The 14,197-nt window shown below is 40.2% G+C and overlaps 1 protein-coding gene across 1 annotated transcript in view; it reads left to right on the top strand.

The window, feature by feature from the left end:
- The window catches only part of LOC123482742 (5-hydroxytryptamine receptor 4-like), a 57,274-nt gene that overhangs the window by 28,168 nt on the left and 14,909 nt on the right, over positions 1 to 14,197 (top strand). Inside the window, exons 3-4 of the mRNA XM_045211449.1 lie at positions 5,251 to 5,364; positions 9,779 to 9,979. Of these exons, the coding sequence (XP_045067384.1) occupies positions 5,251 to 5,364; positions 9,779 to 9,979 (315 nt within the window). The remainder of the gene's footprint in view (positions 1 to 5,250; positions 5,365 to 9,778; positions 9,980 to 14,197) is intronic.

Here is a 14,197-nt window from a genome sequence, read left to right as displayed (position 1 = left end):
GCTCCCACAGTTGATTTCTTCAAACCAAGCTGCTTACCTATTGCAGATTCAGTCTTCCCAGCCTGGTGCAGGTCTACAATTTTGTTTCTGGTGTCCTTTGACAGCTCTTTGGTCTTGGCCATAGTGGAGTTTGGAGTGTGACTGTTTGAGGTTGTGGACAGGTGTCTTTTATACTGATAACAAGTTCAAACAGGTGCCATTAATACAGGTAACGAGTGGAGGACAGAGGAGCCTCTTAAAGAAGAAGTTACAGGTCTGTGAGAGCCAGAAATCTTGCTTGTTTGTAGGTGACCATATACTTATTTTCCACCATAATTTGCAAATAAATTCATTGAAAATCCTACAATGTGATTTTCTGGATTTTTTTTTCTCAATTTGTCTGTCATAGTTGACGTGTACCTATGATGAAAATTACAGGCCTCTCTCATCTTTTTAAGTGGGAGAACTTGCACAATTGGTGGCTGACTAAATACTTTTTTCCCCACTGTATATATATATATATATATATATATATATATATATATATATATATATATATATATACAAAAATACCAAATGAAGAAAGAAACAACGTGTCTTTTTCAAACTTGACATTTGCAATCATAACACTAAGCAAATAGACATTAAGTTTGAATAAACTCTCATTAAAAGCAATATGCTGACCTATAGTAATCTTTCTCCATAAACCTTTATTTTGTATCAAATGTTTTGACTGAATCTCTCATTTAAGTTCTTACCCTTAGTTTTTTTTGTTTTTTTTATGAGCCAGAGGTTTAATATTTTCATCTAGAAAACTGCTTAGCCATATACCTCTTCAAAGTCAGAACCATGTATTTTGATACATTTGCTCTGGTGTGCTTGACATTTAAAATGTTTCTACAAAATTGTATTTCATGCATTCATTGATTTTCTCCCCTCCTAAACAATTTTTGCCTGAAAACTTGACGAGAGGTAAAGATAACAGTAGGAAATTAGAATAACACTTGTCTGAAGCATTCTCCATCACTTAAATGTGTGAACATAAATGTGCCACAAGAGGAAAATGTAAGCAGCAGTGGTCTCACAGAAAGGCCATGTCTTTGAAAAGAAAATAATCATTGGGACTAGAATAACATAGGTTGCTGCCTGGGGCCACTTAACTTAACAAGTGTTATAAAAATAAAGGATTGAGTCAAACTATGATTGACTATAGCTATAAATAACATGGCTCTATTGTAAATGCAAGATTACCCTTCTTGTGTTTTTATCTGTCAATGTCTGTGACCACCCAGATTGATGTTTCTCATAAAAACATTCATGAATGTATTGAGTTGTATATATTGAGTTGTACAGATAGCAACATTCCTGAAAATAGACAAAAAAATGATTTGGGGTATTTTAGAGGAAAATTGTTGGTTTTATATATATATATTTTTTATCACCCTAGCTAGTGTTGACATACATTGTTCCTGACAGGTTGTGAGAAATCTCTCTGTATGAGTAAATAGGGTAGTGATTCCGTCTGATAGTTTGTCTAGAAGTTTCTCTGGTTGGTTCATGTTGAAACAAGCACTTACCCTTTGATTCATTGACTTCAGTTATATTTCAGTTATATTTCTCTGTCAAAATACACCACTCTCTGCTTAAATGCACTTTACTTTACAGCTTTTAAGCTTAAAGGTCCAGTGCAGTCAAAAACCTGATTTTCCTGTGTTTTATATATATGTCCACATTATAAGGTTGGAAATATACTGTGAAATTGTGAAAATGGTGATAATGCCCTTTTAGTGTAAGAGCTGTTTGAAAAGACTGCCTGAAATGTCAGCCTGTTTTGGTGGGATGAAGCTTTGGCCTGCCTGGTGACATCACCAGGCGATAAATGAGTTAATAGACCAATAAGAAAGAAAGTTCCAAACCTATCTGATAGTTTTCAGTTTTCCACTCAGACCACTCCCAGACAGTCCTAGCAACATTCTTGCTTTAGAAATTGCTCTTTGCTAAGAAGCTATTTTAGTTTCTTTTTGACCATTTGAATGAAAAACAATCAGAATAAGGTATTTAATTGTTACCCAGAAATGATTTTATATTGAGATAAAAACAGCTGCTTTGGACTTTTAATTAAGGAGAACGTACTGCCCTCAATTTCTCCACGTCACACCAGTATAACATTAAAGCATGGTCAGTTTGTGTGGCTCTGACCACCTTTTTGCCGCTGTCGATTGCAGTAGTGAGTGAGTGAATATCTGGAGCAGACAGACCGACAGACAGACATTTGGCCCTGCAGTAGAGGTCCACATAATAGGTCGCTAGGATACTCCCGCTGAGAGGGAGAACTAATTCAATTTTCAAGCCCAGACACCTTTTGTTTATAATAAACAATTTGCATCGAGGACATCAGCAAGGCCAAGGGTATATTTGTGGTTTGATAGGCTTGTGAAATTGACCAAATTCCCCAATATAAACCAAGTCACTTCCACATGAATTTTTATAAAGCCTCTGGCTTAGGTGTGATAATAACAAAGGAATATGCAAAGTACCATATTGCGGTTGATTGTGACAGGGTACCCAATTGCACTTGTCCGTATCGTGAGCACAGTATGTGGGTTAAACAAGCCACTCAGAGTTAGATTCTGGGGTCAAAACTTGAGAGCTTTTCAGATTTAAAGACCACCATGTTGAACACCCAATCAACCAAGCATTTCTGCCTTTAAGCTTTTACATAAATCAAAGAACACTTAATATATACAACTGGGCTGGTGTGTTCATTGAGCCTTAGGTCATCTGTCTTGGAGTTGGAACGTTGATTGAGCCTGTTGCTCACTGATTGCCTGTTACGTATAGCTCAATTGTAGGGTCAAGGGTAAAACGTTTCAGGTGTCATCATCACACACATGTAGCTGCATCACGGTAAGAAGGCTTGACATTCATAGGCTTCAACCTCAGTTAATCTGAGGGGGTTTGGGTAGGACTTCATTTATGCACTCTTAGAAAAAAAGGTGCTATCTAGAACCTAAAAGGGTTATTTGGCTGTCCCAATAAGAGAACCCTTTGGAGAACCCTTTTTGGTTCCATGTAGAACTCTTTTGTGTTCCATGTAGAACACTTTCCCCAGAGGGTTCTACATGGAACCCAAAATGGTTCTACCTGGAACCAATATCTGTTCTCCTACGGGGACAGCCAAAGGACCCTTTTGGAACCCTTTTTTTCTAAGGGTGTGGCGTCATATTAGTTGCGTTTAGAATATCAGAACTACATTTAAAATGGAAATCAAACACTTGCTAAACAATACTTGTATTAGTTAGAGGATAGATGAAAAACCTATCCCAAGAAAGGCAGTATTATTTGTCTGCTTTCATAGTCAGCTAGACGTTAGATAAACAATGCAAATGCTACTGTATGTGAATGTAAATTCTCGTCAGCATGCGGCATCTTTCTCCACCTCTAGGCCTAGTGCATGTTGTTGTAATGCTAGAGGAACTGGATGCTGAGTAACTGTCAGAATTCACAATGTTTCTGATTAAAACATACTTGTATGAGCTGACATCAAAGGGATGCTTCATCTCTGAGAAATTATACTGAACAAAATTATAAATGCAACATGCGACAATTTCAACAATTTCAAGGAGTTACAGTTCATATAAGGAAATCAGTCAATTGAAATAAATAAATTAGGCCCTAATCTATGGATTTCACATGACTGGGCAGGGACGAAGCAATGGGTAGGCCTGGGAGGGCAAAGACCCACCCACTGGGGAGCCAGGCCCAGCCAATCAGAATGAGTTTTTCCCCACAAAAGGGCTTTATTACAGACAGAAAAACTCCTCAGTTTCATCAGCTGTCCGGGTGGCTGGTCTCAGACGATCCTGCAGGTGAAGAGGCCAGAGGTGGAGGTCATGGGCTGGCGTGGTTACACGTGGTCTGCGGTTGTGAGGCCGGTTGGACATACTGCCAAATTCTCTAAAATGACGTTGCGGCTTATGATAGAGAAATTAACATTACATTCTCTGGAAACAGCTCTGGTGGAAATTCCTGCAGTCAGCATGCCAATTGCATGCTCCCTCAAAACTTGAGCCATCTGTGACATTGTGTTGTGTGACAAAACTGCACATTTTAGAGTGGCCTTTTATTGTCCCCAGTACAAGGTGCACCTGTGCAATGATGCTGCTGTTTAATCAGCTTCTTGATATGCCACACCTGTTAGGTGGATGGATTATCCTGGCAAAGGAAAAATGCTCACTAACAGGAATGTAAACACATTTGTGCACAATTTTTTTTTGAGAAATAAGCTTTTCTGAGCGTATGGAACATTACTGGGATCTTGTATTTCAGCTCATGAAACATGAGACCAACACTTTACATGTTGCGTTCATATTTTTGTTCAGGAATACATTTCCTTTGAAAGTTGCTGTAATGCTGTCAGCATTCCTACTTGGGAAGTAGCTACATGAACAATTTGGTGATAGACAAATTCTTAATGGAGGTGCTTTTAAATTTGAGGTAACTTGAGGTAAAGTGACATAACATAATGAAGGCAGCAGATAAGATTGATCTGAAACTGATACCTGAAAAATGTTTTAATATTGTACTGCTGGGTTGATAAATGTATTCTACTATTTTCTGTATAAACTACCAGGAGTGACTACTGTAGGAGTGACATCTTGTGTGAATACTGTAGACTATAAAACCTGGAGTGTGAAAACCACAAACGTCAGGGGATTACAGTAAAGTATTACAGTTGTCAAACATTCACAAGCATACAAGTCATTTTGAGGGCTTTAAATCATCATCGTGACAGCTACTTACCTTATATTACATACATGACAAATTAGCCTGGATTCTGACAGTGTTTTCTGGACAATGCCTGCCCACACAGTCATGTTACCATGGGGAAAAAGATGACAGAATCAGTTGTATTTTTTTCTTGCCCTAGCACTAAAGAGAAAACCAAAACGTGCACCCAGGGGGGCCCCAGAACTAAGTTTGGAAACCCTGATTTACAGTACACTCTGCAATTCTGAACAAATATGTTCCTTCAACTCACTGTATAAATTATAGTGTCAAAACAAACTTTTCCTTGTAACAGGTGACTGTAATATCATGATGTTCCAATAACCCAGAATGTGTACTAATTTGTCTAGTTTACATTGACGTATATTCAGAAATGGAAGGTTATGTATTCCACATGGAAATAATTTTACAATCAGTTATTCATCTTGGCTTGTTTTTTATATATTCACTGAGTGGTTGTCCCCTCTCCTGTCGTAACCACAGCAACAGCATGCCGAAGAGCATTGCTCTCATCTGCTTCCTGTCCCTGGTGATGCTCATGAGTGTCCTGGGGAACCTCCTGGTCATGACGGCTGTCTGCAAGGACCGCCAGCTCAGGTTAGTCTCTCCCTACGTTCTGCTCCCTCCCTCTGTCTGTGTGTCTGTCTGCAATGACCGCCAGCTCAGGTTAGTACAACTATTGCTTTATATATTTTTCTCTGTCTCTCTGTCTCTCTGTCTCTCCCTCTCTGTCTCTCTTGCTTCACTAGAGCTCTCTCTCTCCCTCTCTCCCTCTCTGTCTCTCTGTCTCTCTGTCTCTCTGTCTCTCTGTCTCTCTTTCTTCACTAGAGCTCTCTCTCTCCCTCTCTGTCTCTCTGTCTCTCTGTCTCTCTTTCTTCACTAGAGCTCTCTCTCTCCCTCTATGTGTCTCTGTCTCTCTGTCTCTCTTTCTTCACTAGAGCTCTCTCTCTCCCTCTATGTCTCCCTGTCTCTCTGTCTCTCTTTCTTCATTAGAGCTGTCTCTCTCCCTCTCTCCCTCTCTGTCTGTCTGTCTGTGAACAGAACAGTGTGGTCTCTGAATTAACTCTCTCTCTCATTCTGCTCTAGCCAAAGCAAATACTGTTCTTTCTTCTGATTAGCACCTTATCACCTGGTTGCACTAGACTAAATAAATCAGCCCCAATTTGAATAATCCTGCTCTGAGAGTATTATAGAGTAATTGTTTTCTCGTTAAAAGAGAGCCTCCTACTGAGTGGTCGATTGTGATCCCAGTCCCTTGGTAGTTGAGTTAGCAGCATGGCATGCGGTGACTATGGCATAACAACACTCTCTGATGCTGAAAGGCTGTTCAGGCTGTCTGATAACCTGGGGACAGTATCATCCCTCAGCACCCTTGTGCTTTGCAGCTTATACTTCAGACTAGAATATATCTACTGTAGAATTTACTGTCAATCACCAAGCCAGTGTCAGTACATATAAAGAGCTGTGTGGGCAACCGTCTTAAAAGTGAGTCACTTTTGCTATTTCATTCTCCCTCTACTTACTGTAGGTGTACGTGACCTTTTTTTTATGGTTGTGTTGACATGTAGAGTTAGAGAGTGTGACAGTATTCCACAGAGACACATGTAGAGTTAGAGAGAGTGACAGTATTCCATAGGGAGACATGTAGAGATAAAGAGAGTGACAGTATTCCATAGGGAGACATGTAGCGTTAAAGAGAGTGACAGTATTCCATAGGGAGACATGTAGCGTTAAAGAGAGTGACAGTATTCCATATGGAGACATGTAGCGTTAAAGAGAGTGACAGTATTCCATAGGGAGACATGTAGAGTTAAAGAGAGTGACAGTATTCCATATGGAGACATGTAGAGATAAAGAGAGTGACAGTATTCCATATGGAGACATGTAGAGATAAAGAGAGTGACAGTATTCCATAGGGAGACATGTAGAGTTAAAGAGAGTGACAGTATTCCATATGGAGACATGTAGAGATAAAGAGAGTGACAGTATTCCATATGGAGACATGTAGAGTTAAAGAGAGTGACAGTATTCCATAGGGAGACATGTAGAGATAAAGAGAGTGACAGTATTCCATAGGGAGACATGTAGAGTTAAAGAGAGTGACACTATTCCATATGGAGACATGTAGAGATAAAGAGAGTGACAGTATTCCATAGGGAGACATGTAGAGTTAGAGTAACAGTATTTCACCCTCAGAGAAGTTAAGTAGCTGTGACATTTAGAGTTTAGCCCACACACACACACACACACACACACACACACACACACACACACACACACACACACACACACACACACACACACACACACACACAACACATGCACACAACAACACACACACTCACACACACACACTCAGGAAATGACAGCACCAGAAGGGATTCCAGGTAGTGTTAACCTCAAATCCCCATTCATTAAAATGTTAAGCCCCCAAAAGATCACACATCTGTTCTGTTGATATCATCTTTGATATGGAAATGCTACTGTACCACATAGATCACACCATCTTCGAATAAGAGAAACCTTGAAAACCCCACTTTGCCAATACACTGCCCACCAAGACTTCCCAGCAGCTCAGAATAACAGTGACGTGAAGCAGTACCTCTACCATCGTACCCTGGGGAATTAATCAGCAATCACCAATTTACCCTTTAATAGCACACCTGTTACAGCCATCTATAAAATGAGAGCTGTCATAAGACGGCTTAGCCATAATTGAAGACATTGTGCAGCTGGAGGCAGAGCCACAGAGCCACAGAGCCACAGAGCCAAGCCTATATTTGGACGACCTCTGTGACTTCCTTTGATTACCAAAATGGAAAACTGGAGATGGCCTAATTGACATTGACACATTGAATTGCATTGCAATTCAAATCATCATCATGCCACACTATCAATCTAGACCTGTTTTTGCCCTGTCCTCCCACGCTCTCTCTCTCTCTCTCTCTCTCTCTCTCTCTCTCTCTCTCTCTCTCTCTCTCTCTCTCTCTCTCTCTCTCGCTCTCTCTCTGTCTCTCTCCCACATTTTGCCTAATTAATGAAAAAAGCATCTAATCAACAATGGCATTATTTTAAGTTAACTCTGCAACTTGTCCCAATATTTTTTATTTATTATTATTTTTTAGTCATTTAGCAGACGCTCTTATCCAGAGCGACTTACATGAGCAATTAGGGTAAAGTGCCTTGCTCAAGAAAACATCGACAGATTTTTCACCTAGTCGGCTCGGGGATTAGAACCAGCGACCTTTCGATTACTGGCACAACGCTCTTAACCACTAAGCTACCTGCCACCCTATTTACTTTTTTCACAACTGCCACCAGTTTAAATCCAAAACATTGACAACAAATACATATTGACATAGTCATTCTATTTTTTATTTTAAAATATTTAATTATTTCATATATTTTACATGTGATAAGGCCACACAGAGGGCCAGAGATAATTGCAGATACCTGGCTGTTATAATCTGAAGTACCTAAAAGGGCCACTAGTTCTATTGTGATAGATTACATAAGATCCTTGAAAGATACCAACATTCTGGTAGTTTACTGGTAAACTTTCAAAGTTTCCGGTAATATAGCCTCCCCATGCAACCCTACTGGTGACAAGATGATAGCTTTTTATGTTTAAAAATTCTGATTTATTTAAGAAATTTGCATCAATGCAAACATGATCTTCCATTCATTAGATAGTCCATCCAGTTTTGAATGAAAGCTAGTGGAGTAGAACATGTTTTATATGTTGTGCTTAGCATGAAGGCATGTTGTTAACAGACAGCTGGCTGTTAAACAACTTTTATTGCATGTTTTTGTAAAATGACAACGTGATTTGATTTGACAGCCATTAGCCGTTCTCAGTCAGCTATTTTTAGCTGAGCGGGCTCTGAGCGGTTGCCTCAACCAGAGTTGTATTAGTCATTAATGGCCCAGGACTCTGGTCTATATCAAACAGACTGAGAGGGGGGACGCCGCCACACCAGAGGCTCACCCGGTGGCTCTACATCACTGATTCTCTCGTTCTCTCTCTCTCTCTCTCTCTCTCTCTCTCTCTCTCTCTCTCTCTCTCTCTCTCTCTCTCTTTCTCTTTCTCTCTCTCTCTCTCTCTCTCTCTCACTCTCTCTCTCTCGTTCTATCTCTCTTTCTCTCTCTCTCTTGTTCTCTCTCTCTCGTTCTCTCTCTCGTTCTCTCTCTCGTTCGCTCTCTCATTCTCTATCTCTCGTTCTCTCTCTCTTGTTCTCTCTCTCTCTCTCTCCCTCCTCTCTCTCTCTCCCTCCTCTCTCTCTTTTCTCTCCTTCTCACCTCTTCTCATTTCATATCTTTTGCTCTCTGAGTCTCTCTCTCTGTTCTTATGCTTTTTCCTCAATCTCATACAGTTATCACGGATATTTACTGCAAGGTGGCGATTTAAAGTGTTTACAGTGAATGCTTATACAGTATTGTTCCATTGGCTAAATATGGTGAATGTGTTGTTATGGGTAACAGGTCCTTCAAACAGTGATGTTGTTTAGCACATACCTCAGTACATACTCTGACATCCCTGTAAAATGGTATGTTTATGTGCATTTACCCCTAGTAGACAGTATGCTCTCTTCTTTTTAGTGTGTTATGAATTATTGTAGAATTTTTTCACAGAATGCCTCTAACATACTGTAGCCGTCGGATGAAAACATCTTATCTCCAAAACAGAACCTTTTCAGGAAATAGATAAAAAGGCCATATTATTCCATTAACGAACATACAATTACGAAACTTCAAAAGCTACAGTATTTTTTATAAATGTTCTTGGTCCTATAGTCATGAAATGTTCAGAGTACATTGAGGGGCGTTACTGCTTTCATGTAAAAAAAAATACAACAAAATCTGTATTTTTGGCAAAAGTAGAGTTAGGAGGTTTTCATCCAACAGAGCCGATACATTCTAACACATGATACACTTATGATTCAAGTGAGCAATGGCAATCATATTTAGATATATAGTCAATAAGATACTTCTCATTTCACTTCTCCCCCAGAAAAATCAAGACCAATTACTTCATAGTATCGCTGGCCTTTGCAGACCTGATGGTGTCGGTGCTTGTGATGCCATTTGGTGCCATTGAACTCATCCACAAGAACTGGATTTATGGAGAAACCTTCTGCCTGGTCCGGACATCTCTAGATGTTCTGTTGACAACAGCCTCCATATTACACCTATGTTGCATAGCCTTGGACAGGTAAGCACCACTGCTCAACACCTGGCTTGGAAAGATACTTCCAGTCAACATTTAGTCAGTAGATATAGTATTCAATATCGTACTAACACTATCAACACATTTTAAATACTATTTAATTAACTGATTTATGATAGCACTTCATGTAATTGACTTTATCAAGATGTGGAGGGCTACCGTATGAGAGATTGAAACAGCTTTATGATAACATAAAATGTCTACTGGGCTCACATACGAACACCCCCCTACATGTTTCTGTTTCCCAATGCGTCAGCTCTCCAACCAGACCCGTGTGTTCTTGGTCTTGTCTCACTGCAAAATAGGAAATTGTTGTTTTATTCAATGATATGGATGGAGAGCAAAGCCTGTGCAGAGTGTATAGGCAGCACTATCAGCCATTCATAGTAACTGACTGGCTACAGCGTGGAGAAACACAATGTGCTGGCCATAAATGATTTAGATTTCATTTCCTCTGAAGTGACGACCCACTTTATTTATCATCCTTATTGACCACATTAAAATGATTCATGAGTCTGATGATGAAAGTGAATGGGACATGAAGAGAGAATTATTTTAAAGAATTACATTAATATATTAATTAAAGCAACAAAAAAAACGAAATAAATAAATAATAAATTACAAGAAAAATTTAACAAAAAATAAAAATCTGTTAAATGACGTAAATGTAATGTAATGTAATGTATTGAAAAAATCTGCTGGGAAAATCAAGGTTTTACATCAAATGGTGGATAACACGTCAGTGTAATAGCTGGATGAGCTCTTAAACGCGTTGCATGGTCAATCTGACGTCTGCATTGGCCGTGCAGCATTTACGGTGATACGGCCTCTGTAGAAGTCAGGGCATTCATACTTGTTGCTCTTCATGGAGCAGTGCATAGCTGTTGAGCAGAGCTGTTGTGAAGGAAGTTGTCAAGGAAGTGAGTTTGTGTTTATACTTGACCTCCCGCCCCCACCTACTGTCAACCAATCATGTCAATGCGGAGCTACACGGAGCCCTCCTCATTGTTACAACATTTGGGAGGCGCTAGGGAGCTCAATTTGGCCTCTGCATGCCTCCGGAGGCTCCACAATTGAGTCACATTCTCCATATGGAGCCTCTGACCACATTTTCGGATCAAGCATAAATTGGCGTTTCAGGATTCTAATCATACTCAACTATAGGATCCATGATTTCCACTGCATTGCATAGTAGCTAGTTCATTCAAAGTGCGTTCCATGCTGAGCTGAGTATTAGTGTATTCTATCAACAGAGGGGGCCGGATTACGACAGCTGAGCTCTGAGTGCAGCGATAGATAGGATTGCGTCACTCCGTCCCCTGCAGTTATTATTATGAAAGCAATGTTACAATAATAATGGTTCTTACCGGGGTCATAGGTCAAACCGTAGGACAGAGAGAGAAGAGAGAAACAAAAAGAGAGAAAGAGGATTTAGCCTGAAAAGTGCATTTCTCTCTCTCTCTCTCTCTCTCTCTCTCTCTCTCTCTCTCTCTCTCTCTCTCTCTCTCTCTCTCTCTCTCTCTCTCTCTCTCTCTCTCTCTCTCTCTCTCTCTCTCTCTCTCTCTCTCTCTCTCTCTCTCTCTCTCTCTCTCTCTCTCTCTCTCTCTCTCTCTCTCTCTCTCTCTCTCCTTAGCTCAGAGAAGAGAAGCATTTTAAACCACTGATAGCTCTTCAATTAAATGTTAGTTTAAACCACTGTCCCATTCTACATATTTTTGGGAGAGCGACACCATTCCCTAGAGACAACACCATTCCCTAGAGACAAGAGTGTATATGAAAAAGAAAGGTGAAAAGCGGATTTCATTATTTGAGAATGAACGGTGGGACGTGTGACTGTTCCATTTATTCATTGTTTTGTCCCTCAATGCTCAGTGAAGGGAAGTACGTTTGTCCTGTACGTTACACAACTCCAGTGTGTGGATTAATAGTGGCGTGCGTCAGGCACCTGGAGAAGTTCCAGTAAGCTACGACCTTTAGCAGCCAGTTACTACAATCATGAATCTTGCAGGAAGCTTATTTTTGGCTATTTCACAACCAATTTACCATTGCAAGTGTTTACAATGAGGAAGAAAAATGCAACAGAAATGGTCTCTCGCCTGCCAGTCCTTTGGGCAGTCACTTAGTTAGTGCATAAAACAATATTAGCTATGTCAATGGCGTAAAACATGGACTACCCTGAATCCAAACGGCTCTGTCCTCTCATATTTCCAATCTGCCTCTCAAAACTTAAATGTTCAAATTCTATTCCTCGATGAAACTGTTTTAGAAAGCGTAGTGTGTTTACTGTAGGTTGGAGTCATTGTGTTGTTCTCCAAATGGTCTTCTTGTCTTTCTTGTTGTGTTTTTTTGTATAGGAATTTCAATGAGCTTCCAAATTATTTTGGGTCTTGTAGTTCAGTACATGAATAGTAGATTAATGTTATTAGTTCACATACCCCTGCTCTCTGTGCTTCTCTGTATACTATTAGTCTCCCGTGTTTGCACATGCTCAGACAGCCATACTCTTTCTAGAACAATGGCGATCGTGCATAAAGATGGAAGAATTCAGATATAATGTCATTGTTTTACAATTATCCACGGAAGGATTGAAGCTAAAATTGGGATCATGTAGACTGTGCTAATGCCGATACAAAAAAAGAGTAACGGATAACAATGTATAATACAGCAAATTTAGCAAAACCAGGAATTTGTGGTAAGTACATGGGGGGAGCCATCTTAAGGCATGTCCACTATTGCTTTGAGAAGATGAAGAATCATAGTCATTTTTCAGAGATTGGCTATGTAGCATTACTTTTTGAATATGCAAATTGAATTGTTCCTCCTAAAACCAATATACAGTGGGGAAAAAAAGTATTTAGTCAGCCACCAATTGTGCAAGTTCTCCCACTTAAAAAGATGAGAGAGGCCTGTAATTTTCATCATAGGTACACGTCAACTATGACAGACAAAATGAGGAAAAAAAATCCAGAAAATCACATTGTAGGATTTTTAATGAATTTATTTGCAAATGATGGTGGAAAATAAGTATTTGGTCAATAACAAAAGTTTCTCAATACTTTGTTATATACCCTTTGTTGGCAATGACACAGGTCAAACGTTTTCTGTAAGTCTTCACAAGGTTTTCACACACTGTTGCTGGTATTTTGGCCCATTCCTCCATGCAGATCTCCTCTAGAGCAGTGATGTTTTGGGGCTGTCGCTGGGCAACACAGACTTTCAACTCCCTCCAAAGATTTTCTATGGGGTTGAGATCTGGAGACTGGCTAGGCCACTCCAGGACCTTGAAATGCTTCTTACGAAGCCACTCCTTCGTTTCCCGGGCGGTGTGTTTGGGATCATTGTCATGCTGAAAGACCCAGCCACGTTTCATCTTCAATGCCCTTGCTGAAGGAAGGAGGTTTTCACTCAAAATCTCACGATACATGGCCCCATTCATTCTTTCCTTTACACGGATCAGTCGTCCTGGTCCCTTTGCAGAAAAACAGCCCCAAAGCATGATGTTTCCACCCCCATGCTCCACAGTAGGTATGGTGTTCTTTGGATGCAACTCAGCATTCTTTGTCCTCCAAACACGACAAGTTGAGTTTTTACCAAAAAAGTTATATTTTGGTTTCATCTGACCATATGACATTCTCCCAATCCTCTTCTGGATAATCCAAATGCACTCTAGCAAACTTCAGAAGGGCCTGGACATGTACTGGCTTAAGCAGGGGGACACGTCTTGCACTGCAGGATTTGAGTCCCTGGCGGCATAGTGTGTTACTGATGGTAGGCTTTGTTACTTTGGTCCCAGCTCTCTGCAGGACATTCACTAGGTCCCCCCGTGTTGTTCTGGGATTTTTGCTCACCGTTCTTGTGATCATTTTGACCCCACAGGGTGAGATCTTGCGTGGAGCCCCAGATCGAAGGAGATTATCAGTGGTCTTGTATGTCTTCCATTTCCTAATAATTGCTCCCACAGTTGATTTCTTCAAACCAAGCTGCTTACCTATTGCAGATTCAGTCTTCCCAGCCTGGTGCAGGTCTACAATTTTGTTTCTGGTGTCCTTTGACAGTTCTTTGGTCTTGGCCATAGTGGAGTTTGGAGTGTGATTGTTTGAGGTTGTGGACAGGTGTCTTTTATACTGATAACAAGTTCAAACAGGTGCCATTAATATAGGTAACGAGTGGGGGACAGAGGAGCCTCTTAAACAAGAAGTTACA

The sequence above is a fragment of the Coregonus clupeaformis genome, chromosome 37 (genome assembly GCF_020615455.1).
Source record: "Coregonus clupeaformis isolate EN_2021a chromosome 37, ASM2061545v1, whole genome shotgun sequence".
In the NCBI taxonomy this organism is placed as follows: domain Eukaryota; kingdom Metazoa; phylum Chordata; class Actinopteri; order Salmoniformes; family Salmonidae; genus Coregonus; species Coregonus clupeaformis.
This window is presented reverse-complemented; position numbering and strand designations above follow the sequence as displayed.